Source organism: Phyllostomus discolor, chromosome 14 (genome assembly GCF_004126475.2).
Source record: "Phyllostomus discolor isolate MPI-MPIP mPhyDis1 chromosome 14, mPhyDis1.pri.v3, whole genome shotgun sequence".
Lineage (NCBI taxonomy): Eukaryota > Metazoa > Chordata > Mammalia > Chiroptera > Phyllostomidae > Phyllostomus > Phyllostomus discolor.
In genome coordinates, this window is record NC_040916.2 from 32,405,936 (window position 1) to 32,432,090 (window position 26,155).

At 49.6% G+C, this 26,155-nt stretch overlaps 1 protein-coding gene across 2 annotated transcripts in view; it reads right to left on the reverse strand.

Moving 5' to 3' along the window:
* OLFM3 (olfactomedin 3) overlaps window positions 1-26,155 on the reverse strand; it is a 153,582-nt gene that overhangs the window by 9,315 nt on the left and 118,112 nt on the right. For both annotated transcript variants that reach the window (XM_028502885.2, XM_028502884.2), the window contains exons 2-4: window positions 17,910-18,056; window positions 13,879-14,034; window positions 8,553-8,772 (exon numbers count right to left, since the gene is read on the reverse strand). In XM_028502885.2, coding sequence (XP_028358686.1) covers window positions 8,553-8,772; window positions 13,879-14,034; window positions 17,910-18,056 — 523 coding nt within the window. The remainder of the gene's footprint in view (window positions 1-8,552; window positions 8,773-13,878; window positions 14,035-17,909; window positions 18,057-26,155) is intronic.

Genomic DNA, 26,155 nt, shown 5'->3' on the forward strand with positions numbered 1-26,155 from the left:
GTGTCTGGCCTTTTGGCGTCTCCAGGCCACACTGGAAGAAGGAGAGTTGTGTTGGGCCACACAGTAAATACACAGGCACTAATGAAAACTGATGAGCAGAAAGAGGTTTTAAGTAAATTTATGATTTTGTGTTGGGCTGCATTCATAGCCATCCTGGGCCACATGTGGCCCACAGGCCACGGGCTGGATACCCCTGCGTGTAAACCAAAGCAGGAGCTATAGGGGAGATTCTTTTGGGAGAGAAGCAGGGAGAGGGGGTAGAGAAATACGGGATTATGGGAAATCTCTATTGTGCTGATCTCATTGTTTAAGGAAAGACTGTTCAGGAATAATCTAATAGAGAGGGAGAAACTAATGGTGTAAAAGAAAGAATAATGAAATACATGAACCCTTGGGTAGATGCTGATTTAATCTATGTAGCAACCATGAGGAGCCATGCCTCTATCTATTTTAGATGGTCCAATTTGTCTGTCTCTTGCTCCACAACTTTCCCGGAAATTTCCCAGGAAATATTCTTTGTGTAGCACGTTCCGTCCGGGTGAGAATGCTCAGGTGGGTGTTAGGAGGGCTGATTTGGGATCTAAGCCACCACCTTACAGCATCATATAATATCGGATAGTGCAGTTCTTTTCCGGGGTGGTTTCTTCATCTGTAAGATGGACGGTCTGAGCTTGACATTTTGTTAATCTAACTAAGAGAACATCCAGTGAATACGTGATCAACAAACTGTTAGATGATGCTGGGGAGCAGGCAGTATTTGTGGTTGTAGTAAAATACACACACACACACACATCAGGATGATAAGGTCACTCTTATCATCATCATCACTATCATCATCATCATCATCATCATCATCATCATCTACTCTGAGTCCCAGGAAGCAAAACACACAAAGGCTCTCATTGATTTCATCCTGGTAGACGTTCCTCTTACAAACACTTACTGGATTTCTAAGCCAAAATGCATCTTGTCAAAGGAAATTGATAAAAATGAAAGTTGCAGGAATTGATAAACACCGGCTGCTCTTGTAGTTAAAATTTTGTAGATCTTTATGCTCAGTGAATGCTAGGTATTCTTAGATTCGATGGGGGGCAGAAATTGTAAACATAAAGTAAAATAAACAGGAAACATCATTTCTATTTCTTCGCTCCCCCAAGTGAGCTTTTGTTCAAATAAATAACTATCTTTCTCACTTCACTCTCGCTTTCCGTGAGGACACAGGACACCGGGCAGAAAGGACAATTTTCGCAGACGCCTGGGAGACGAATGTTCCTGCAGGAGCGGAAGGCACAGAGAGAAGCTCCGAGTTTTGCTTCATTGATTTCCTCCTGCTCTGCTCTTGTCTGCAGTGAGACGTATGAGAGAACATTAGCATTTCGTAATGTGTTTTGTGTGTATGGTTCTGTATATCCAGAAACTATACTGAACAAGTAGTGGAGGAATGTGACCACCTCACTTTCTGATGCCTTTTAGACTTTGTAACACCCATTACAATCCATATGTGTCCATCTGTAGCTCAGGACAAGATGTCTCTTGGAATTGAGCAGGAAGATCAGTTTGGAGCAGCGAAGCGTGAACAACATCTGTCTTCTCTTTTGGTTATTTCTTTAATATATATATTTGTACTTTGTAATGTCCTGGACTAACAGCTTCTGGATTTGAATCCTAAGGCCATGATCGTATAAGTAAGTTAAATAGAATAGTGCGTATGTTTTTATGACACCATGTTATTTCTTTTTACTTAGGGCCATGGAAGAACTCAGATAGGAAGAAGTAGATGTGGTCTGGTGTTCAAAGTCTTATCTATGGAGGTTCCTTACAATAAGGTTACCTCTTCCATCCATTTGATGATAAAATCTCTATTATTTATTAATTTTTTTTTAACTTGCCCTGGCTGGCGTAGCTCAGCGGATTGAGCACGGGCTGCGAACCAAAGCATCTCAGGTTTGATTCCCAGCCAGGGCACATGCCTGGGTTGCAGGCCCCGGCCTCCAGCAACTGCACATAGATGTTTCTCTCTCTCTCTCTCTCTTTCTCCCTCCCTTCCCTCTCTAAAATAAATAAATAAAATCTTAACATTTTTTTAACTTATTGATTTGAGGGAAGGAGTGAGGGAGGAAGAGAGAGAGAAAGAGAGAGACAGCAATGTGTTCCACTCATGTAGGCATTCATTGGTTGACTCCTGTCTGTGCCCTGACGGGGGATTGAACCCACTACCTTGGGATATCGGGATGATGCTCTAACCAACTGAGCTCTCTGGCCAGGGCAACTCTTCCTATCACTTAACCTTTTCTTTTCGCGTCTAATCTAACCCACGGTAGTGCTGAGGGAAGGGTTGTCATCAGACTGAATGTAGTAGCTGCTGTACTAGATCGGGCCTACAACGAATTTGCACTGGGGTGTTTGGTCACCGGGACCAAGAGTAATGGGCGTCAAAACACCTCCGTGTTCCACAGTTAACACAACTTTACCCCCGTTTTATTTCAAAAAACTGCCTCAAACCTTTTTGGGATCAAGCTTATATTATGAATATATCCTTAAGGCGAAGCCTGTTGAATGCCCAAACTGCACGGAGCAGAACTGTAGTATGAAATCCCAAATAATCTGCAATGTACGCCTGCCTCTGAAAACACAGGTTTTGTATCTTTCAAAGGCTTACAATTTAGTTGTAATCTAGGAAAACATAGGATATAGAGAAAGATAAATTATAAATCAATTTACAGTAAAATATACCATTATCTCCACATGTGTTAAAATAAGCAGCGCTCCAGGCCACTGCATCGTATGTCACGGTGCAGAATTTCAGGGACAGCAGACCTGTTTGTGGCCAGTGGCTCGTTCGAAGGTCTTCTGAATGTAACTGGCAGGGATTTTTTTTCGGTCATTTTCCCCTATTATCTTTGCAAGCTGTGTCTCACCTCTCTCCACTCCAGATGCACTGTTTGCGTTTTAATGCCCATTTTCACGGAGATCTTCAGTGTGTTCTTGCTCTAAGTGCTAAGCTGAGCCACGTAGCAGGTGTTCGGGAACCGCACCCTGCCCTGGCCTTGCAGGAAGAAGAGACAGCCACCAAATCAAAGGGGAAAAGAGTTTCACTTTTGTAGTCTTCATCCCCACCCCTACCTATTTTTGGTTTTGTAAAAGATAAAGATGTTTTATGTTTGACGTACACCGATCTATTTCTTGAAAGCAACATAAAGCTTTTCAATTTAAAAGTAATGTTGGCTTTCAAAGACTGCATATACATTTATTTTTGGCCTGTTGCATTTTAGATGTTTTATGACCGTCTACAAAGATTTCGCTAGAACAACACACAGGGGGCCCTGACCTCTCAGAGCAAGGACAACTAGGCCACAAGGGGGTAAAGGTTAAAAAAAAAAAGAAGCACATTATCATTTTCGGTTTTCAGGAGACCATGCAAGTGATATCTGACCACGCTCAAGAGCCACCCGGGAAGGCCCGTGGGAAAGTGGGCATCTGGCATGGAGCAAGAGAACCTGTTAGAATCTGGGTGGGTGGGTGGGTGGGAGGAAGTGGGGAGAGCAGGCTCAGGCTGCAGGGGAAGAGGGAGGTGCGTGCCCAGGAGGCTGCGAAAGTACAGACACAGCATTGAGGAACTGAAAGAACGGAATCGCTCCAGTTCAGAGCCGGTGCATGGTGGGAACTTGAGAGAAAAGCAGTGCAGAATTAGGAAGAATCTGTGTCATCAACCCTGAAACACTAATCCCAAAGAACCCATGCACCCCAATGTTCATAGCCGTGCTATTTACAATAGCCAAGTGCTGGAAGCAACCTAGATGCCCATCAGTAAATGAGTGGATCAAAAAACTATGGTACATTTACACAAAAGAACACTACGCAGCAGAGAGAAAGGAGCTCCTACCCTTTGTGACAGTGTGGATGGGACTGGAGAGCATTATGCTAAGCGAAATAAGCCGGGTGGTGAGGGACAAAAACCTTATGATCTCACCTTTAACTGCAACATAATCAGCAAAAGAAAAAAGCAAACAAAATACAACCAGAGTCATTGAAATGAAGAACAATCTAACAATAGCCAGAGAGGAAGGGGGGAAGGGTTTTTAGGAACCACTATAAAAGACACATGGACAAAACCAAGGGGGAGGGGAGAAGCAAGGGAAGGAGGTGGGTTTGGCTGGGAGGTGGGGGGAATTCAGACAGCTGTAATTGAACAACAATAAGATTATAAAAGAAAAGAATCCACGTCATCAGGACAAAGCATACAAGCCTATTTGGATTTCATTTCAAAGGAAAACTGCTTAACACAGGCGTGGTTTGAGTAGATTTGCATTTGCAAAGAGGACTGTAGTGCCCAGTGTGGTGGGGAGGAAAGGACCTCAGGTGAGGGCAGTGGGGGCGGGGCCGCTGTAGCTGAGGGGCTGCGGACCAGGCTGGGATTCAGGTGGTGGAGGTGAGGGCACCCGGAAAGGAGGTTGAGGAGGTTGCTGCGGGGTGGGGTGGGGGGCGAGGCGGTGTCTGCACGTGAGTGCAGTTCAGAGAAGAGTCGAACAGACTCTCCGGCTTCCTGCTACAGCCCCTGGGCTCTGTGTGCGGAGTCAGACTCCTCGAGGCGTCCCGGGAGGGGAGTTACTGCTATTGCACGCACCCAACAAAAGACACCTGTGTGGGGAGCCACCTTGGTCTTCGAAGGGAGGAGGACTTGGGTTTGAAGTTGCTGCCTCCGACGTGTGCCTCTGGCGAAGGAGTTCCAACTGAGCTGTCTGTTTCCAAAAAACGGCCAACGGTGGGACCTAACCCAGAGCTGTCGCGGCGATCCAAAGACCGCACGTCGAAACGCTGTGAACTTGGCTTCTCTTCCCTGTGCTTGCTGTCCCCACTAAGGACAAGCCCCATGACCGTGGAGGGACCCAGGCTGCCGCCGCTCACCTGTGCAGCCCCAACACCTGGCAGAGAGCCTGCCCACATGGGGGACTCGTTGCATGTGTGCTGAATGTGCAGATAGGACGAGGGCCACACTGACATCGTGTTCCCCTTTAAAACCCATTCGGCAACCCCAGTCTCATTACTTGGGACCTCGAGTTTTGAACGTCACGGTCACTCCCATTGGACGCGAAGCCTCAAAGCTGCAGCGTTCACGCAAAGGTGTGTCCTGCGTCTCACGGGGTGGCACCAGACCTTGGCCGTGGACAGAGCTGAGGCAGAAGGTGCAGCCGGGAACTGGAAGGCTGACTGTAGTCCACCCTCGATGCCCATTGGGGGCCCCAGGGGGGGCGCGGGCGCTTCCACTGTGTTCCCAGTTAAATCCTCCCATGCGTATCGTTACATTTTGCTTGTCGGGGAATATGGGAGGATTTAATTAAGCACAGGGGACTTTATTCAGCCTCTCGTAGTAGAAGACTAAGCACTTAGGGGAGAGCCTTACGGCCCCTCACTCAGGCCACTGGGGCGCATTGCTGTGGAAGCCTGTTTTTCTTCTAACTTCTATTTTCGCCCAAACTAGAGTTCTCCAGGGGAAATAAGCCAAGTGGTGCTCTTGTCCTCTCAGGCGCTTGTGATTCGTCCAGCGCGGGAGGATCTGCGACCGTGTGGGGGATGAGTCTCATTTGTTTTTTAGTGCCCTTCAGATTCACGGGACTCGCACTGTGACATTTTCCCCAAAGGCCAACCCACCGGCAAGGTGAGGAGAAACGCGTTCGTCACGGCTGCAATTTCACTCTCGCTCCCCGTCCTCCGCTCCCACGGTGCTGGGCGGCCTTCGCGGGGCAGGAAGGGGCCGGCGCCTCTGAGGAGTGAGCCTGGCTTCTGTGCCCGCACCCCCGGCACCAGGACTGCCCACAGTCCCACTCAGGATCTGAGCAGCATGGCGCCTGGGTGGAGACCCTGTGGAACCCAGGCCCTCCGATGTGTTTTTTATTTTCCCACATTCCCTGCACATGGTCCTGCTGTTGAATGGCATGGATGTTCGGAGTTCGCGTGTTCTGATATTTTGATATCGGAGCACTTACCTATGAGATAATGCTACGCATGGAGTTCAAAGGGCTCACGGAGATGATTTGGTTTAATCTGTACCAATTTCCAGGGAGTGTAAATACTAAGACAGTGTTAATAAAACTATAACTTAGTGTTACGCTCAAAATTATATGCTCGTGTTTTCTTCCACAAATATATATATATAATAAATATTATCTGTGTCTTATTAGGTGCCTCCTTTCATATTAGAGTCAATCTTTTTAAGGGAAAATAGGAAGATTCGTTTATTTATTTTTTCAGGGATCACGTGGCTTTATGTTTCCTGCTATTGGGGCTGTTTGTCTTTATCTGGTCACGTTGTCTACACTGTAATTGAGGCTAGTGGTTCAGTTGGTGAACAGTCTCTCTGCTCGGGAGACGCTCGGTAGAAGTCTGGATCCCCCGGGGCAGACTCGGTGTGACCGTGGGAAACACTCAGTCCTGGGACAGGAGGCACGAGTGTGTCAGAACCACTGTGGCGCTGGCCTCTCCGCTGAGTGACCGGGGATCTGTGGGCTGCTAATGACCTCGAGAGAGTTTATGGCGCGTGATTGCTGTTTTCAGTAGTTGGCAAGGTCAGATCAATGAACTCGAATAGCGGCCATCTCATTAACTAACAAGGTTAAACACTAGTTTGACTGCGGTTTCATATCTGTATTGGTTGCGGGATAATTCTGATGAGTTAAAATAAAAACAAATGCTAACTAATGCAGTTCACTTGACAGTCACATTCTTTCAAACTTACTGGCCTATGGGGGAAAATTAATAAAAAAATATACGTCACAGGTCAGAGCCCTAAGGCCAAAGGACACCGCAGAAACATGCTTCCCAGTCTAGGAGGAAGGACGAGGGTGGATTCGTGTTTACTTAGATTAGCCCTCCTCGTCCCAAACACCACTCTCACTGTCGGAGGGGACGGGGTGCGGGGAGTCGCCTGCGGATTGGAGGACGCGCCGTGGGGGAGCCGGGACTCCCAGCCCAGCAGACAGTCCAGACCAGCTCCGTGAACGCAGAGTGAGTACAGGGTGGGGTGAACTCGGGTTTCCAGCTGTGACCGCGCAAAACACAGAGTTCGTTCTTGTATCACCATTCACTATTTTTTGTACGAACCCCTGTAAACCTACTTTTGCCCATGCTAGGAGTGAGGTTCATTTGAGCTAAACTTGAGCACATTCCGAGAGTTTCCCTTGTTAATCCCCCAACAACATCACCGACACCTTAGGTCCGGCTCACGGTGTTGACGAGGTACAGCCTTTCTGTCACCTGTCCCCGCCCTGTGGAGTCTGGCTGTATTCGGCAGCCTTGGGGGGAGAACAGGCGACAGGAACAAGCCTGGTCCCAGCGAACACGCCTGTTTCTCGGGTTTACGGGGCACTGCTAGGGCGGGCAGGGGGAACCGATGGGCCTTTTGGATGTTCTTGGCACTCATGCAAAGTTTATTTTAAGACACGTACAATTACCCTTTGAGATTTTCGTTACTGGCGATTGTTTTCCTTAAATTCTTTCCTCCTCTTCCACATTGATTTCCTATTCCAGAATTTGTTTTAACCTCGAGAAAACACTTTCTGTGGCCAATTAAGCTGGTCCCTGCCCCCCTCCCCCCACTGCCATGTCACATGTCGACCACTAAAGTACTGTTCCTCAGTGGGCTTACGACCCCCATTTATTCACGCCCTTACCACGTACGACTCCGCAGTAAGTTACAGATTAGTCCCATGACGGCTTCCGTTGAAAAGTCAGCCCATGGACACAATGCGGACTCTGTAAACTCTGTCCAGGTCGGATCAGGAACGGCAGTCCGAGCCCCAGGCCCCCCGGCGCTTGGCCCCTTACGGAACAGTGCCGTCTGTTCTCCTCGTGATTCTTACCTCAGTCAGAGCTGCCATGGGCAGCCCTGCAGGGTGCGGGGCTGTCCGGGTTGGCTGTAACCATCACTGTGTTACATTTCCCCCAGCTTCCCTCTCTGCGTTCTCCAACCTTCCCCACAGCCAGAGGTGCCTCCCCTCCCCTCTCCCCTCTCCCCTGGCCAAGCAGTGACTGATCACCACACCGTCTGTCTGTATTAAAATGATTTCCAGCCCTGGCTGGCATAGCTCAGTGGATTGAGCGTGGGCTGCAAACCAAAGCATCGCAGGTTCGATTCCCAGTCAGGGTACATGCCTGGGTTGCAGGCCACAGCCCCCAGCAACAGCACATTGATGTGTGTGTGTGTGTGTGTGTGTGTGTGTCTCTCCCCCCCTTCCCTCTCTAAAAATAAATAAATAAAATCTTTTAAACAAACAAACAAAAAACCCCCGGATTTCCATTAGTGCAGCTGATAGAACGGGCTGCATTTACCAGACTACTTGATTCAAATGACCTGCAAATCCGGCAAAGCTGTTCATCCAACACCACTCCGTTCCCAGGTGCACTGAAGCCATTCAGAGCCACTCACCTTACCCGTGGAAAGCAGGCCCTGGCTGCCCTCTAACCAGGCGTTTCTATTTGCCGAACATAACACAAGCCGTGTTGGCGGAAACCACCCCAGACCCAACCGAGACGCACGCGGCGGCGGCCCCACTCACTCAGCTTCTTCATGCAGTCGCGGAGCCTGGTCTCTAGGCTGAGCACGCGCTGGTGCAGCTCCTCGTAGTCGTAGGCGCCGATCTCCTCCTGGATGCCGGTGAGCACGGCCGACAGGTTGCGGATCTCCTCCTTGAACTGCGTGATGAGCCGCGCGTCCGTCTTGTACTGCTCCAGCACGGGGATCAAGGGCAGCAGCTCGTCCATCTTCTCTTTCAGCTCCTGCGGAAGGCAGCGCAATGTTGCCGCGGGCCGGGTCGGCGTCCGCGCGCCGGGTCTGACGCTCACAGGGGAGGGTTACAGGGGACTCAAAACGCCTCATTGATTTTTTTTTTTTGGTTGAAATGAGGTGTTTTGTGAAAATGCGAAGTGGACACGTGGTCATTAGGAGTAAGTCTACTTATCTTTTCAATTGAAGAACCTCTCCTTCAATGGTTACAGGATTTTCTGGGACACAAATCGATCTTTTACCATAATTACAGAAGCTTCCTATGGTAGCGATTAAGCGTGTATGTATCATCTCAGTTTCTGGGAGCATTTCAGGAAGTCTGCAGTGCATCCTTTAGTTAGGATGTGGAGGGAGGGTCCACCTTCTACGTATGAATGATTAGAAATAGATCCGCCCTGGCTGGCGTAGCTCAGTGGATTGAGCTCGGGCTGAGAACCAGGCATCGCAGGTTCGATTCCCAGTCAGGGCACATGCCTGGGTTGCAGGCCACGGCCCCCAGCAACCGCACATTGATGTTTCTCTCTCTCTCTTTCTCCCTCCCTTCCCTCTCTAAAAATAAATAAATAAATAAAATCTTTAAAAAAAAGAAATAGATCCAATGTCCTGTGCCTGTTCAGTTACGCCTGATCATTCATTGACCGATTATTCATTTTAGAGGGGGACTCCCAGGAAATCTGGGAACACAGCTTTTCCCTAGTGGAACCTCCCATCGGTGGCCTTCCCCCACCCTGCCCTCCCGTTCCGCCTGGGCCTCCCTCCCTCTCTTTAGAACCCGCCTTAGCAGAGCGTCCTCAGGGAGGTTGGGTGCAGCAAGCGCCATTGGCCCGGCACCACTCCTCTAAGCACGAAGGAACACGTGCTGCTGTGGGCCACTCTGAATGACCGCCCCCACTCTGGCTTCCTCTGCCTGAGCAGAGATGGTATTTCAGAGCCGTTTATGCAGGTGAGGCGGCTGGCTTACCCGTGTGGCAAACTGACCCTTTCGGGGACCGAGGTGCTCCCGGGTTTCAGAGCAGAGACAGCTGCCCTGCTGCGTGGTTATTACAAACTGGTGTGTTGGTTTTTGTCTAGACAGCAAGACGTGCGTGTTGCTGAGACACTGTCCCTCCCTCCCTCCCTCCCAGCATCACAGGACAGAGCCACACACCTGGGGCGGAGCCACACCTGCAGCTCCATGTTCATCTTGTAGACCTATCACCTCCTCCTCTTTTCCTTGTGCTTGCTGGTGGGGGCAGGGGGGGGAAGCATTCCCTGCACTCGATTCAGTGGTGAGTTTACTGCAGATGATCTCATCGGTGGAAGGAGCGGTCACAGTTGTGACCATTCGGGAATAAGCCGTAGGCGCTGTGAGAAACCAGGCCGCACACCAGCCAATGCAAGGGGCTGGAAACGGCCTTCTGCAGTGGCACCGAGATGATGCTGTTGCCGTGAGCGCATCAAAGTAGCAGCAGCTCCCAGCGCCGCCCTGATGAGTGGGCTTTTGTTTCCGGGTGGGGGGAGGGGGGGTGGCTTTTCTACTCTCTGTGAGCTCTGCGAGCCGGGAATTCTTCAGGTTTGCCCGTGTGGCCGTGTGGAGTGGGAGGAGACAGAGTCGGAGTTCATGAGAAAGCTCATAAACGTTGCAGTCAAAAGGCAGAACCGCAGGGCTTGGCTCACGTTGGCGGCTCCCCTGAGATAGACTTATGGCTGTGAGCACCTGGGGTGGTGCGTGCAAGGCAAGGCGGGCCCTCTGCTGCACATGTAATGCTGCTAACAGGCAGGTAAAGCTGAGAGTAAACAGGTGGAGGGCACACCCGCTTCGTTAGGGTCACAAGGAGGAGAGTTAGCGCTGTGGGTACCGTCGGCCGCACGTTACCTATAGCAACTGTTTCCATGAAGAGTGTTAGGGTGTACTATGGGAATATTGAAAAGAGAACAATACAGTGTCACAATTTTGGTGGCAGTTTTTTTTTTCCTCCTGAACTAAAAAAAGGTTATGGATATTTTTGGACCTTTTCAAAAATTCATAATCTGATTATTGGCAGTCAATTCTGAAACTCAGGTTACTTGTCAGAGAGCAATGGGAAATGCAGCCAATGTGCATATCAAGTGTTTAAAAAGGTTAAAATCGACTGTCACAGATCCGTGTTTCCTAATCCCTGCTAGAATCTTGCGTTCTACTGTGCTGCTCCGGTAGCAGAGGCTGCACTTGGCTGCCGTGTTCCACCATCATCTCTTCGTGTAAGACTGATAGTCTCCCGTATGATAACTAGAACAAACTTATCATCTTAAACAGTACAGAAGAATAACCCTACTTAGTGTTTTCTACATCGAACTTATTGGGGTGACATTGGTTAATAGAGTTACATAGGCCAGGTGTGCAAATCTATAACACATCACCTGTATATTGTCTTGTGTGTTCACCACCCTGAGTCAGGTCTCCTTCCATCACATTTATCCCCCTTTACCCTCCTCCACCTGGAGCTCCCCCCGCCCCCGGTTATCTTGGGACTATCATCTGTATCTGTAAGTTTTCTATGCTTTTTTTTTTTTTTGCTTAATGCATTCACCTTTTTTCATAAGGTGAAAATGGTATACCAGAGGAGGACTTCCTTCCAATTAAAAATATTTTTCCATGTTAAACTTTTAGGATGGTCCATTTCTTCTCAAAGACAGCACCTCAGCCCTTAGAGCAGGGGTGTCAAACCCATTGTCACCGGGGGCCACATCAGCCTTGCAGTTGCCTCCAAAGGGCCGGATGCAATTTTGGGACTGGGTGCATGTAGCTACTCCGTGACCAGGGGCCAGGAGCTCTACCTGCGTCCCTGGTGAAAATGAGTTTGACCCCCCTGCCTTAGAGCAAAATCTGACTCGTGGTCGGAGGACTCAGTGAGGAAATACATTCAGAAAACATGTATCAATCATCTGATTATTCTTAAATAGCGTTCAGAGAGCTGCGGTCTACTTGGAGAGGCGCCGTGGCGCTGACTGTAGAGGGTGTGACCCAGGAGCTGGGCTTGGGGGTCCAGACACACCTGAGATGAGCAACCCCAGACATGGCTCAGCTTCCCTGGGCCTCACTCTCTTCATCTGCGTGATGGGCGCAAAGACAGCGCCTAACTGATGGGACGGTGGCGAGGGTTACATCGGTTAACATAATATGCACTTAAAGTGCTCAGGGCTCTGTGCTGAGTAATTGTAGCTCTTCAGAGACACAGTGTTATCCAAACTATTGCTATTTGGACTTGGACATACAACTTCACTCTCTGCTTGGATTACACAAAGTAGGAAAACTAAAAATCGTCCTGTCACGTGGCACTGCCTGAAAATTAAATTTTCTTATTGGTTGCCCAGCGGTTGCCAGGCAAACTTATGGAACAGGCCGATTATTTCCTTGTGTGTCTCTCAGCTTTGTATCGTTTTGTTTCTGCTTTCCTGTCTTCTCCCAGAAGTTTGCCTGGATGCACCTATGTCACCCATCCTGTGTCCCTGGTCGCCCCAAGCTGTCCCTTGGTGTCACAGAGCTCGGCATTGCCCACCTGAGCTCGGACGATGTCTCTGTACCCGTCTCCCTTCCTGGGAGTGCTCTGTGACGGGCTGCCCCCTTCCTGTCCTGCTGGGGGTCCTCGTCGGGCTCACGTTGCTGCCCACAGTCCACACTCCCACCCTGAGCAAGATGAATTGGCATGGAAAACCTCTCGGTTCTCTTGATCTCCTCTGGGGTTTAATACACCTCTTTTGCAGGGAGGGGCACCAGTCCAAAATGGTGTTCTTGAATACTGCCAAACCCAACTCTTCTGAGCCCTAAACAAAATTGAACAAAATCCCTCTTCCCTTTGTGCTGTTAAGTAATGTTTACACCCCTGTTTACTCTCATCTTTACCTGCCTGTTAGCGGCATTGTGTGTGCAGCGGAGGGCCCGCCCTGCCTCGCACGAAGTACGTGCGCAGTAAATGCCAGCGAAAATGAATTCATTTGCTCCTCAGCCTCACACCCTCCCCGTTTGCCAGCCTCCCATGCATCCTCGACTCTTCTCTGATTTCCAGTGGTCTTTGAGTTTGCTGTACCTTCCACACTTGGCTTTAATTTGTTCTAATTTCCTAACCTCCTGGCCTTGTGTCCATCTTTCTTCCAATGAAACCTCATCGCCCATCACTCGAGCCCTCTTGTCCTTTTGGGTAAAACTGAGAAGCGGTTCAGTGTGCGCCGTTTTTCACACGTCTCTACTCAGGCGCCCGAGCACCACGGAAGAACACGACAGAGCCAGAGATCTCTGCCGCCGTCACGCGCGCTCTGCAGGGATCCTGTTGCGTGTCCCTGGCCAGCATCCTGCCACCAAGAGTGTGCGTGGGAAGCGCTTCTGGTGCGTGGCCGAGACCCTGAGTCGGGACCGCTCCCTGACCTCCAGCAGTGGGCCTCGCTGCCTCACGGGCAGGGGAAGCCGAGGCCATTCCGTTTAGGAAACCGGAGTGTGCTTTGTAAACCACGTGCTCTCTTTTTGCAAGGGGGACTCTTCCTTTTTAATAGAGGTTGGGGTGGCATTCTCATAGTCGGATTTCGTCTTAACCTATGGCACTAACGCTAGTTAAAAAAATTCCACATTGCGTGATTAAAAGCACCATTTCTCCATTTTCAGTGTTTCTTAATAATTGCCAACAAACCACTTAAAGTCTAAAAAAAAAGACTTTTGGGTATCAAATCATGAAGCAACCCTCTTCCTCTGGCTATTAATAATGGTATTATTGCCTCTTTTAATTATTTATATTCTCAATATTTCTCATATTAGCAGAGCGTAAAGTCACTGGGGGAAAAAAAAACCCTGATACATTTAATTATTAATTTTCCATTAGATTTCCCCTTGCCCTCAATACTGAAGTGCAAATCTATCCAGAAACCCCACTGAGCTCTGGGAGGATGAGACTCCTTTTCACGGCGACTCCTCTGTGCCTGCCCACCAGCTCAGGGTCAAGTTTCAGTGGACAGGTGATTGGCGTTCCCAGGGCGTCCTTCCCCTGCTCACACGGGCCCGCGCACGGTTATTTCTAGCTGAGCGCGGTGCTTGCTGCTCTGCACGCTCCGCGTCTCGTGTGGATTGAAAAGATGGCAGAAGTCAAGCCTACCTGAAAATGCTTGGTCATTAGTGTCTTGCGATCGTCCTCAATCTGCCGGAACTTGGCCTTCAGCCCTTTCATTTGGGTTTCCATTTTTAGCACATATTGGAAATCTCTCTGAGTTCTCAGGTTTAAGACTTCGATAGACTGGGACATATTCTGAACCTGTTCAACAAGAACATGGGCTGTCAGTTATTGTCTGTGTACAGGTGGTACGATTCCTACTGGCAGAGCCAAAGCAGCATTAACATAGAGAACTCGAAATACCAAGTCCGCAACCGTATTTCCACGTGACATATTTTTAGAAGGACAATTCTTTATGATTAAACATTCAAAGAATTCAGCCGGAGAAAATTATACCCGGGCAGGAAATAATAAAATGGACATCCTTGCATTAGAAATGACTGCATATATAAATAAGAATTTCATATGTCGGAAAAATGCATTTTAAAAAACCAGAATTTTTATTCCAGGGCTTTGTAAGCTTATCAATGCCCCGTTCTGTTAGAACTTACAAAATAAGTTGTTTCTGCAGGAACTGACTCTGACTTCTTCAGAATCTGTGATGTGTGGCGATGGTGCATGATGGAAATTCATGCCTCGCAGACCATGCACACATCCGCTTCCAGACAGTTATTACTTCATGGTGCCCCGGAGGGGCCCCCAGAGGTGAGGCTGAGTCGACCAGGACAGGTGGTGCTGGTCCTCAGGTCCCCAGACACCTGCCGAAACACCTCCTACCCCGCAGAGCCCACCATCTTAGGGGCCTGAGAAACGGCGTCTGTGCGGGGTGTCTGGTGGGTGGGCAGTGGATGCCGGACAAGCTCATGGCACCGCCCCAGGCCCACAGCGCCCCAGGCTACTTAGAAGTAGGGGACAGACAACCCGCAAAGCACGTGGAAACGAGCACAGGCCGCTCTAATGGCGCGGCAGCGAGATTCCGACAGTACAATGAATGAAATCCTCTAATGGGAAGCCCACTAAAGGAACTGAGGAGTGGAGGCTGGTACCCCATTTTAAAGGACCAGATGGGTCTCCGGGCCTGTGCCACTCCCAGAACTGTCCACAGAGCAGCCACCCGGGCCGCCTCCCGGCAGCAGCGTCCCCTACAGGCAGCTTCTCCTCCGGAAACCAGAACCTGCATGTTATCGAGACCCCCCAGGGATCCCTTTGTCTGTTGCATTTCGAGGAGCGATGCTTTACATGGAGGGATTTCCATGAGAAACGCAAATAAGAAAAGCAAATGTAAAAAATGATATAACTTGGTTTTTATGTTGCAAATCCAATTCTCCGCCACACACACCGATGCCTGCACATATGTAGGAGAACACGGAGCAGACGAGCAGACACTCGTGGGGAGACGCAGGGCGGGTGCAGAAGGGCACGTGTTAGGTTGTTAACACTAGCTTCTGGGGCGGCATGAGGTGTGGGTCAGAAGTAATACGATTGTAGAAAGGGGTCCTGGTACACATAATAGGTATACATCCTTCTGCAAAGAATTCTTTTGCATAAACAAAAAAATGGAATCATGGACACCAAAAATATGGTAGTGGTGATTTTTACTTTGTTTCATACATTTTTAGTTATTCCCTTTATTTTTAATACATATGTATAGCATATGTATGATATACACATGTATTATGCATATGTAATACATATATAAATACGTATGCATATTATATATAAACATATACAATGAGTAAAAAGTTATTTTCATTGCAAAAATTATGACTTACAAATAAGGAAGGGATCGTTTGTTCAGAGACAGATTTTTGTCATCCAGTAAAGTCACAGAGCTTAGGCCAGCCCACTTGGTGACTTTACATGATTGACAATGCTCCTCGGAACCGGGACTTGCAGACAAGCTGGGAATTCTCCCGCCCTGGCTGGCGGCAGCCCCTCTGCCCCCCTTCCTAGAGAAGGTCCGATGTCCCCGTTTCTGTTTCTGCTGTGCTGCTCCGTAGTTCTGCCCTACCTTGTCCGGGCGTGGGAACTGCAGTCTCGCTTATATGAAGACTAATTGTATCACAGGCGTGTTGGGTGGGGACAGAGAAGTGGCTGCCGTCCCGCGGGCTCCACGGGATCAGGAGCTATGTCTTCCGTGGATCCTTTATTCCCAAGGCCTTTGGCAGAAGCAGGCACAGAGTAATTCCTCAGTAGATATCTACTGGGTAAGATTAACTCGGGTTTCCAATGGGAGCTAGTGTGTAATTAGCATTTTATTACTTTAAGGAAAGTTTCCTCCTTCTTTCTTTAGTTAGGTCACAGCATTACCTGACTGTGAAATCTATATTAATTTAGTGTCATTCCTACATTGAGAAAGCATCATCTCAAAAAGTCTCCAGTGTGGTGCAACATTACTGAGATGGTATGAAAAGCACAGTAACTGCCTCTTGGATACATGTAATGTTTTCAAAATACTTTTCAGTAGAGAAGGAAAATAAGATTGGAACTGAGAAATCAGTCATTTGAGGGAGAAACACATTTTAATCGAAAAGCAAAAATGAATTAAGGGAGTAAATATTTTTTACCAATATCATGCATTTCCCTAGTAACTAAATAATGTTTATTTAGTTTGAGATTTTTTCTATATATGTTTGAGATTTTTTTCATATTTTCTTCATATTGTTTTCACATTGTCTTTCATATATATTTGAGATTTTTTTTTTCATATTGGGATAAAAACTCCTACTTTATGTTACAGTAAAGCTTTGTAATTTTACTGGATGGAAAAAATCTGCCTCTGAACAAGACTGAAGACAATACCCAGGATGAATCACAGCTCGTGTCGTGATTTCTAGCAGTCGAGAGGCACATTAACCAGGGTCATCAATTTGAATGAAATGACATTTGCTCTTGTCTGGAGCACAGATACCGAAGGGGCAGGGGCAATGGGATCTTATCATAAAAAGAGACTTAAGAGAGAATCAATCTATGATGATAGCTCTGAGGGGGGGAGGAGGAAAAACAGACTGATCTTTGTATAAAAACATGAAAAAGTGTTTTAACATCTGAGGCATCAGTAGACTTCCGATCACGCCCACAGAGGGACCTGATTTTCACACGGGGTGGAGGGGGAGGCCACTGTCCGGCTGCAGACTGCGGAAACTCGGAGTGTCCCTGTTCATAGCAGGTGAATGGATGCTCTCCTCCTTCTAGCTTCTCTTAGTTTTCCAGAAAAAGTTCCCGCCCGATGCCATCACTGTGTGGATGGTCACGGAAAGGAGAGGACAGAGCGTGAATTGCCGATGGTGACGTCCCCTGAAAGCACATGCTGCCAGATGTATCTCATTATCCCCGAAGGTGTTGAAAACGCCACGATGCTGTCGCCGTCCCATCAGCGGGGCCACCCCAGCTGCCCTGCGGTACTCAGAGCCCCACCCAGATGAGGGCTGAATGAGAATCATCGAAAGAACCATGTATCGCCTTGTTTTGTGTTGTTCTCCCCACACTATAGACATAAGTAACTTCTCAGGAGCTGACTTTTGTCTGGAAAAGAGACTACATCAAGGGCATTCTGCATCTGATTGTTCGGGACCCGGCTCAAGTCAATTATATGGAGAGAATACTATTGAGTGAAATCGAAGAGCTTAATGTTCTAAGGCATGACTTAGAGAATGATGCTAGATACTGGGAATTATTCATTATCGGTCCTGAGAGCTCAAATAGCGCATGCCATTATTTTGACCTCCTTGCAAGCTGGATAATGGGAACTAAAGTCTGAGCTCGAAGAGCCGGGTGTGATCCTGAGAGGTGAGGCGTGGTTTCTGGCCTCGGAATAGGACTTCCTGCTTTTTTTTCCCTCTCTTTTCTTAAGGAGACAGTCACTGAATATTAATATAGATGATGGAGAGCCAGTTTTAAGAAAACAAGCTTGGAAAAAGTCAAGTCACATACATAGAATACAGCAGGGGGGTGTTTATGTGAGAAGGGTGCATGTTGGGAGGAGCTGATCCCCACCCCCTCACCCCACCACCTTCCCCCCCTTCCCGTGGTGGACTGCAATGAGAGTGTGCCCATCGGACGCCCGGGACACCTACCTTTTCGAGCAGCTGGCGGAGCTGCCGGCTCTTGGCGTCCCGGGAACACAGGTTCTGCTCCGGAGCGACCACCGTGCAGATGCACCGCCCGTCGGGGTCCTGTGCGGAGCTGTACACCTGCCATCCTTCCTTGGGGCTGATCTGAGTCTGCGGGGGGCAACGGCAGCACACAGAACACAGACCCCGTTACAGGATGAAGGGAAGGTGGCTTTGGAGCATGTGAAACAAAGCATCTTTTTGATCATTCCAGTTTGGCTTCCTGTCATTGCATCTGTTGGGATGCCACTGGTTTGACCAAAGCGCGCAGGTTTCGGGTGCACGGTTCCACAACACAGCGTCTGTACACTGCTTGGCGTGTTCCCCACCCCGAGTCACGTCAAGCCCATCACCACGCACCCCCCCCAACCTTTGTGTTTCTGTTCTTTAACACTAAAAAGAAAGCGAGTGAACAGTTAGCAGGGACAGCCCGGCTTCCCGATCAGCGGTCAGGAGCGGCAGCAATTCTGTCTGTCTTTGGGGTCCGTGTTGGTAGGTACCCATCGACCCCACTCCGCTCCCTAATGCCTTCGCTGTATTCGGACACAGTAAAGCAACTCCCGGAGCATCCGAGAATCACTTAGACACACATGACCAGGCTTTCTACGGAAGATCTCTTAGCTTGGCTTTCTCAACTGTAAATGGTAATAGTCATCTATTTTTCTGATTATTATTTGTGTGTGACGTTCTGAAGCAGAGCTTTAGCTCAAGGAGCTTCCCGTAGATTGAAAGGCCAATTATTAATATGGCTGGAAAGGTGTCCTGTGGGAACAGAGGGTCAAAGTCAGGAGGCCCGCACTGCGAAGGGTGCAGAGTCCCAGAGCCGCTGACCTCCACAGTTGCCCCCCTACCGCCCTGGGACCCCGGCATCAAGCAGCATTCTCTCTCCACTGGCCTGCCTCCTGTCCGTTGTTAGCGTTGCCTCCTGTGTCTTCCCGCAGGAAACTGCTCTCCAACTAGGTCGGCCTGGCTGTGTCCTGAAAGCATGCGCCCTGCTTTGCACGTGACTCCCTCTCCCTCTCCCTCTCCCTCTCCCTCTCCCTCTCCCTCTCCCTCTCCCTCTCCCTCTCCCTCTCCTGCTTTATAAAACTCCAGCCGACCCCGCCCTGGGGGTTTCCACCGCTTCGGAAGGAGTGTCTGTATTTCATGAGGTGTTTCCTGTGTATTGTCCAGTATTGCTAGTTGCCTTTCATATGTCTTATTTCAACAATTTTTTTATATCCAGCTCCCAGATATATTGGAAAATAGAGTGTGTATTTCCTGTCTACACTCTCACATGCATTCTGTCCAGAGCAAAGATAAGTCGCCTCACTTTTTGTCTAGTAATTTCCCAGGGGCAGGGATGGGGAGCTGCACTCTTCCTGTACAAAGAGCTGTTGTTAGGGGTGCCCTGGGGCACCCCATGGCCACCTGTCCTGCCCTGAGTGTTCTGGCGATGTGCCCGTCCACTGGGTGTCCCTCGGGGGTTGCCAGGGCTCAGGAGTGCGGCCCGGTCAAGGCCAGGCCCTGTTTCAAGGGGCGCCCCCCGTTCATTGCCTTGCCGGGGTGAGGGTGGGGAGAAGCAGGGATCCTCGTTGTTCCCATTTGCAGGAGAGAGCGTGATGACCCTGCGGTGGGCGGCCGGGGGGGGCACACAGCGTGCAGGGGCAGCACTGAGCGTGAGGCCGGCCTGTGCGGCAGAGCAGTGCCTCCCAACAGAGACACCGTGAGAGCCACGCGTCGTGTACAGTTTTCTAGGAGTCCAGTTTAAACAGGGAGAGTGAAACAGGTAAATTGATTATAATAATGTATGCTATTTAACTCCATATATCCCACATATTTTCATTTCAACATGCTACCATGTAAAAATTATTCACGTGATACTTTGCATTCCATGTCTCCCTTTTTTGCACTAAGCGTGTGACACTGAGCGTGCATTTTCACTTGGGGCGCAGCTTGGTCTGGACTGGCCACGTCTTCACCTCTTCACGTGGCTGAGGCAGGCACGTGGCCTCCTTACTGGACCGCGCGGGGCTGCGGCTGAGCCGCGGGCTGCTGAGCATCCAGGCCAGTCACACGGAGACAGAAAAACCACCACCTCACAGAGGTTACCTGCACACACCATCCAGTTTGCACTGGACTTGTCTTTCCCACGGGGACAGATGACTCTGCAGGCCACCTGCTCGCAAGCATCGGCTGGCTTCTGCACCTGGGGCCCGAGAGCCTCCAGCTGCCCCGGGACGGTGCCCGGGACCAGCAGACAGAGAGACGTTTCTTTTGTGACTGGGAGAAGAGGACGGCGGACTTAGTCTAGAAAAGACGGTGTGCAGTGAGTCAGGCCGGAGGCCAGAGGCCGTGGAGGGGTGACAGACGGGAGCGGGAGGTGGACAGCGGCCGGCAGAGCAATCTTGCCAAGCGGCCAGAAACACCGGGCTGACTGGTTTGCCCGCAGACCGGCTGGACACAGATCCGTAAAAGGACAAGCCAGGCTGACGTCTCTCTCCGCAGACCTGCCCCAGTCCAGGGCCTGCGGTCTCTGGGGTTCGCCGCAGGACCTCGCCTACCAGCAGCCCACACGCAGAACAGAAAAGTTCCCTTTCCCCTCCAGGGCTGCAGCCACGGTCCCTAGGGGCAGTGGTGGGCATTCCCACAGTAGCCGTGAGCGCGCACGGAGGAAGCTGTAGACTACACACTCAGGTAACGCATAAAGGTGTCACAGTCCCCGTCACCGGTCTGGAGTGAGCAGCGAATGGGGCCCGGCCGGTCGTTGTAGGCTCCTCCCACCAACTGGGTTTTCGGAGAGTGCGCAGAAGAGAGTGCGCAGAAGTCTTCTGTGCCGCTGTTCCCGGGGCGTGGATTCATCAGCGTTTCTTTTGCATCCCTGCACCCCTTCCTCCTAGGGTTTATACCTGCATATCCGGTTGGGATAGAAGGATGTACTTGGAATGATACATTATTACAGTCAGACTGAATCTGATTGTTTTTTTTTTATTAAAGAAAAAATGCAAACACATTATCTACAGAACGGGGATGGAAACAGCAGGGTAGTTTCGATGATATAATTAAAAGTTGAACTTTAGTAACAGAGTGGGATGAATGTCTACACACAGGTTCTGTAGGTTTCTCCTAACATTGGACACAAATCTCAAAAATGTCCAAAAATACTGCTGTCTGTGTCTATGAGGTGTGTGTGTGTGTGTATGTGTACGCACACGTGGGTGTGTGTTTGAGTGTGATTACAAGGGGGCGGTGGGGAAGGGCGAAGAGGGTAAAAGGGGTAAATGATGCCAGAGGGAGACTTGATTGGGGTGGGGAACACCCAATACAGTATACAGGTGATGTATTTTAGAATCGTATACTTGAAAACTATATATTTTTATTAACCAATGCCACTCCAATAAAGTCAATTAAAACTACTAATTCCATGGAGTCAGTTTTTCTACTCAACAGAATGAAAATTTTTCCATTTTAAGAAAATTTTTCCATTTTAAGAAAATGTCAGAAAATGAAGGCTTGTCACTAGAATAAACTTAACTTTTGGACAAAGGAGCCGGGGCCACCACATCATAATATTCACATCCCTTGAGCAGCAGCACAAACGGCAGTTCTCAAACCCGGGGGCATTAATACCGGTGCTCACCTCCCCGGCGCTGGCTGACAAGCGAGGAGCTTATCGCAGCAGGGCAGGCAGCCGGTGCTGTCTGGGAGGAGGGAGGAGGGAGAGGAGAATCGGGTTTGACGTTCGTTTAGCACCTGTCCCCCCCACCCCGCCCCGCCCCAAGTGTCGGCTTCACAAAAGGAAAGACTTCAGTCTTGTGTGCGCTTCCAGTTGTCTTCCAGGGAGAATGGCAGATGAGAGTCACGACCTTCTCTACTACCGAGTTAGTGTGAATGATCTCCGCTATAACCAGGCAAAGCTCTGGCGAGAAAAATGTAGCTCAAGACAGAAAAAAGCTAATGTAGGAACTGAGTGCCTGACAGCCCCGTGGGCTTTGAGATAAATCTCTGCTTCAGAGCTAGTGGTGAACCAAGGAGTTTTACGAGTGTCTCTGCTTCGACCTGCTGTGGAAGGAAAGAGTTAGCTGGGATCGGGCAAGACTTGCTTCCATTTTAACTTGTAAGCACAAGTATTTGGGGTCAGCAAAACTCGTGGGGTAACAGCAAACATCCACGGAGCTCTAGCCATGGCTCGGAAGTTCACCGGCATTGCCTTTGAGTATTGCAGTGGCCCCCTGGACGAGGGGTTGCATTCTGGCCATTTGATGGGCGAGGAAACTGAGACAGACACAGTGGGGGACTTGCTTGGAGGTCACGGGGTTCATCCGCAGAGCTGGGGCTGGTGCCGGCAGAGCCTGAGTTCGGGCAGGCACGGGGCACCGCCCCGGTTACCTGGACCTTTCCTCCCCGCGTCAGGAGGAAACCCCGCTGGCGTTCCCCAAGCAGTCGTGACGCCCTGCACCTTGGACCTGGGCAGGGGGTGTAGTTCATTACCATGGGTAACACCGCTAACCACGCTGATCACTGGTGTGGTCCCTCTGAATCTTTTGTGTTAATTAGAACTAAGTGAACTATTTAACAGGTCTTGATACTACAGAACACATGAAATATTTAAGAGTACTCTAAATAGGAGAAGGAAATGACAATTTAATGATTGGATTTCCAGTCTGCATTCTTGGCTTATAATTTAATTGCATAAACTATGCTTTATAAATATAAAGCTACTGTGCTAGAGTAATTCCAGTATCTCAGGGGCTTTGCACTGGAAAAGGATCCTGAAGCAAAAAGGTCAAAGCAAAAATGAGTAGAACAGCTTGCACTTCCGTAGGTTTTTCTGTTTAGAAAATTTCCTGTCTTATATTAGCCCCATTTCTTTTGAACCAACTACCCTTAGAAATAGATTAGAAATAGACAGTATCTTGCTTTTCTTATCAGGAAACTGAAGTTCAAAAGCATGAGTCATTTTCCCCCCAAGCCATCCATTCCATCAACGTCCCACATGGGACTTAGACCGGTTTTCTCCAGCGTCCAGCCCATCCCGTTCATCCTCTGCAGATCAATGCCGGCCGATGGTCTGTGTCCACTTGCCGGTCGTCCAGAAACGCTGTGCCCCAGAGCAGATGCCTGCAGGTGGTGGACGGCATTCTCCAAACAGTGAGGAGACAGGGGCCGCTGGACACTCGGGGCGCAGTGATGTCTGGTGACACGAGTGGGTGTTTCTGCGGAGGGTGTCACAGCCCTGAATCAGGGCCCAGGTGAAGGGTGGGGCAGAGGGACAGAGCTCTGATCCTTTGAAGAGAACAAGATCGGTGGGTGGGACATCGCCAGGTCTTTTGTGTTGAGGGTCTGGGCATTTCCTGAAAGGGCAGGCAGGCAAACAGGAATAAGGGCTCTGGTACCGGGCGTGGTGTGCCAGGCAGGGGAAAGGGAAGCAGGAAAGAACCCATTTACTGAAGCCTATTCAACATAGAGCGGAGGCGTCCACGTGATGGAAACCCCTTCTAAAGGCTCGGTCCGGGGCGAGGTTCCGCCTCCGAGGGGAATGTGGTTTCGCAGGCTAATGGCCCTCAGCGCGGAGAGGGGAGAGAGGCCAGGACGGCAGCCAGAGACACGTGGGCAGACGTGGACAGCCTGAGCCAGAAGAAGCTACTTTCTGGAGGCCGTGTGAGCAAGGATGTCGCGGCCTAGCTGCTGGCTTCCTGTTTCTCAGGAGACCGGTTGGACCTGAAGTATAAATATGTGTTCTTCACTCAAGACAACCCTAAGTCTCTAAGACAAAAAAAAAACAACTGTGAGAAAACCCCTCAAAGACATCATATTGAGGTTGGTTGGTTACCTCCGCTTGTAGTCTGGAAATTGCAATGACGTAGACTTGACTCCTGGCTCTTTCCGCTCCAGGACACCTCTCCTGCGTCTGCCCTTGAACTCTGCGTGCCAGGCCCACCGCGGCTTCATAGCCAGCCCCTCTCCTCGGTGGAGAAACTGGGCTGAATCTGAGCTTCTCTCCGCCACTCCGCCCTTTCGGTCCTGCTTCTGCTTCCAGCATTGAAACAGGAGTAAATCCACCTTCTCCCTGGTGTCTCAGTGTCTCTTTAAATGGCCCTGATCCCATTGTCCGTGGCTCTCAAGATCACCATCCTGTTCCCTCACCCAGCTCTCCATCCTGAAGCTGCCCCTTCCCAAAACGGGGAAGAAGAACAGTCCCCACCAAACAGAGAAGCTGGGCACCTTCCCTGGGAGCTGCTGCCGAGAGGCTGGGAGAGCGTTGAGAGTTGGCATCCGGGGATCGCACTTGTTCCGCAGCCCCGAAAACAGACTCACCCACTGAGGGGGGAGCTCAGAAGAGAAGGCAGCTGGACCTTTGAGGATGTAACAAGCAAGGTGCTCTGCCCACGAGTCCCTGCTGGGTGTCGTCTCGCCTCACCTCAGCGGGTGGGTTTCCTGAAGACACTGGGGGTCTGCTGACGGCCCCCCGTTCAGTTGCTCTTCTCCACATTCTGTCTGGGGTGCAGTCCACAGTGTGGGGGGTTTCTGAGAAGCTCAGTGTCAAGGGCAAGTTACACAGCACAAGTGAGAAGCATCCCGGGGAGCCTGAGCTTTGGTGGAGCCAGCCAGCTGCTCCGGAGGCGGGTGGGCGCAGGGAAGGGTCAGAGGGGGGAAAGAAAGGAAGGAAACTGGGCCCGAGACGAGGATGAAGGGATGTTTCAGGGTTCTAAGGAAAACAAGAGGGAGCTTAGCTCTTCATAAGGAGCTGGATTTAACTACTGACTAATAAAAACATCCTGGAAATTTCAAAACTTTTTTCAACATTTGAAACAATGTTGAAAACATTGTTTTCCAGTTTTATACCACTGCTTCAGAGGCACCTGCCTTACAAAGATTGAATTCCCCTTTAATTATTAACACATTGTTTGCGGGTAGTTTTTATCTTGCGCTCTACTACCAGTCAACGTAAAACATATAAATATGTTTCCCGCGTACAATGTGTTAATATTTTGTCTTTCTTATTCTTAGAATTTTTTTTCAGGTCCTTTAAAACTATGCTTCTAAAGAACGGCTGTGTTTCTGTTAGTGTAAATCTGCACTTTTTGCCACGTATTCATGTCATAAACTCACATGAATCCAGTTTTAAGACCTACTGTGTGTGTGTGCACTCAATTGCGGGCTCATCCATCCCTCTGATCAGAATGAGAACGCAGAGTAAGAAAGCAGAAGGGTTGGACCTCATTGCGCCCCCTACTGGGAAGGAACTGCCCGCCCTTCAGTAGAAGCAGATGGGAGTCCAGGGTCAAGGAAACCACCTGAGCAGGGCAGAGAGAAGCCAGCAGCGGCGGCCAGGAGTGCCCTTGGGCGACTTGCTTCCACCCTTGGCCCTGTCCTTAACCAGCTGGAGAAACCTGTCCCGTCACCTACACATTTTGGGTCTGCCTTCCCACTCGTAGGATGAGGCAGTTGGGTTCAGTCACATGTGCACCTCAGCTCCTGGGAGTGCTGAGGTTTGAGTGTGGGTACCTCGCCCGGGGCAGGGGTTGATTATGTCCGGGGCAGAGGGCAGAGGCCCAAGGCCCAGTGAATGCCTCCTCCCATCACTTACTGTTTGTGTGACCAGTGACCTGTTTTACAGATTGGATTTCCACTTCAAGTTTCATGCCACAACTATTATTTATTCAGCATGCTTATGTAAGATTTAATTTCAAAAAATAGGGGGGCACTCCTGCCAAAAACAGTGTGAAAATTACTGGCTTGGATGGTTCCTAAGAGCCTTTCCAGTGTTAACATTTTATGATGTTCATCTAGGAAATACAGAGTCATTCATTTTCCACCACGGGAATTCTAGAGTGTGAGCGATCGTCGTGAATAATTAAGGTTGGGAAGCACCGTCTTAGACACTGTTCACCGGTGAGGAATGTCGCTTCTCCACAGCATGCAAAAGGGAAAAAAGAGCTGCTGGTTTCTCCTGGTTTCTCCACCCATTCCAGAAAATACCACGGTGCGAACTTTCCTGAACTCTCCGGGTTTTTTTTTTCCACCCTAACGAGTATGTGTTTGTGTTAGCACATTCCATAAACCAGAGCAGTGCTGCGTATCCTCCAACCAACAGATCACCAACCAGAAAGCAAAGAAAAGAAGTTTACTTTAAAATGACAAGCTAGCTCGAAGTCTGAAAGGAATCACGCGTCACTTTGGAAACTTGGTTCTTCTCCATCAGCAACAACAGGAAGTAGAACCAACCA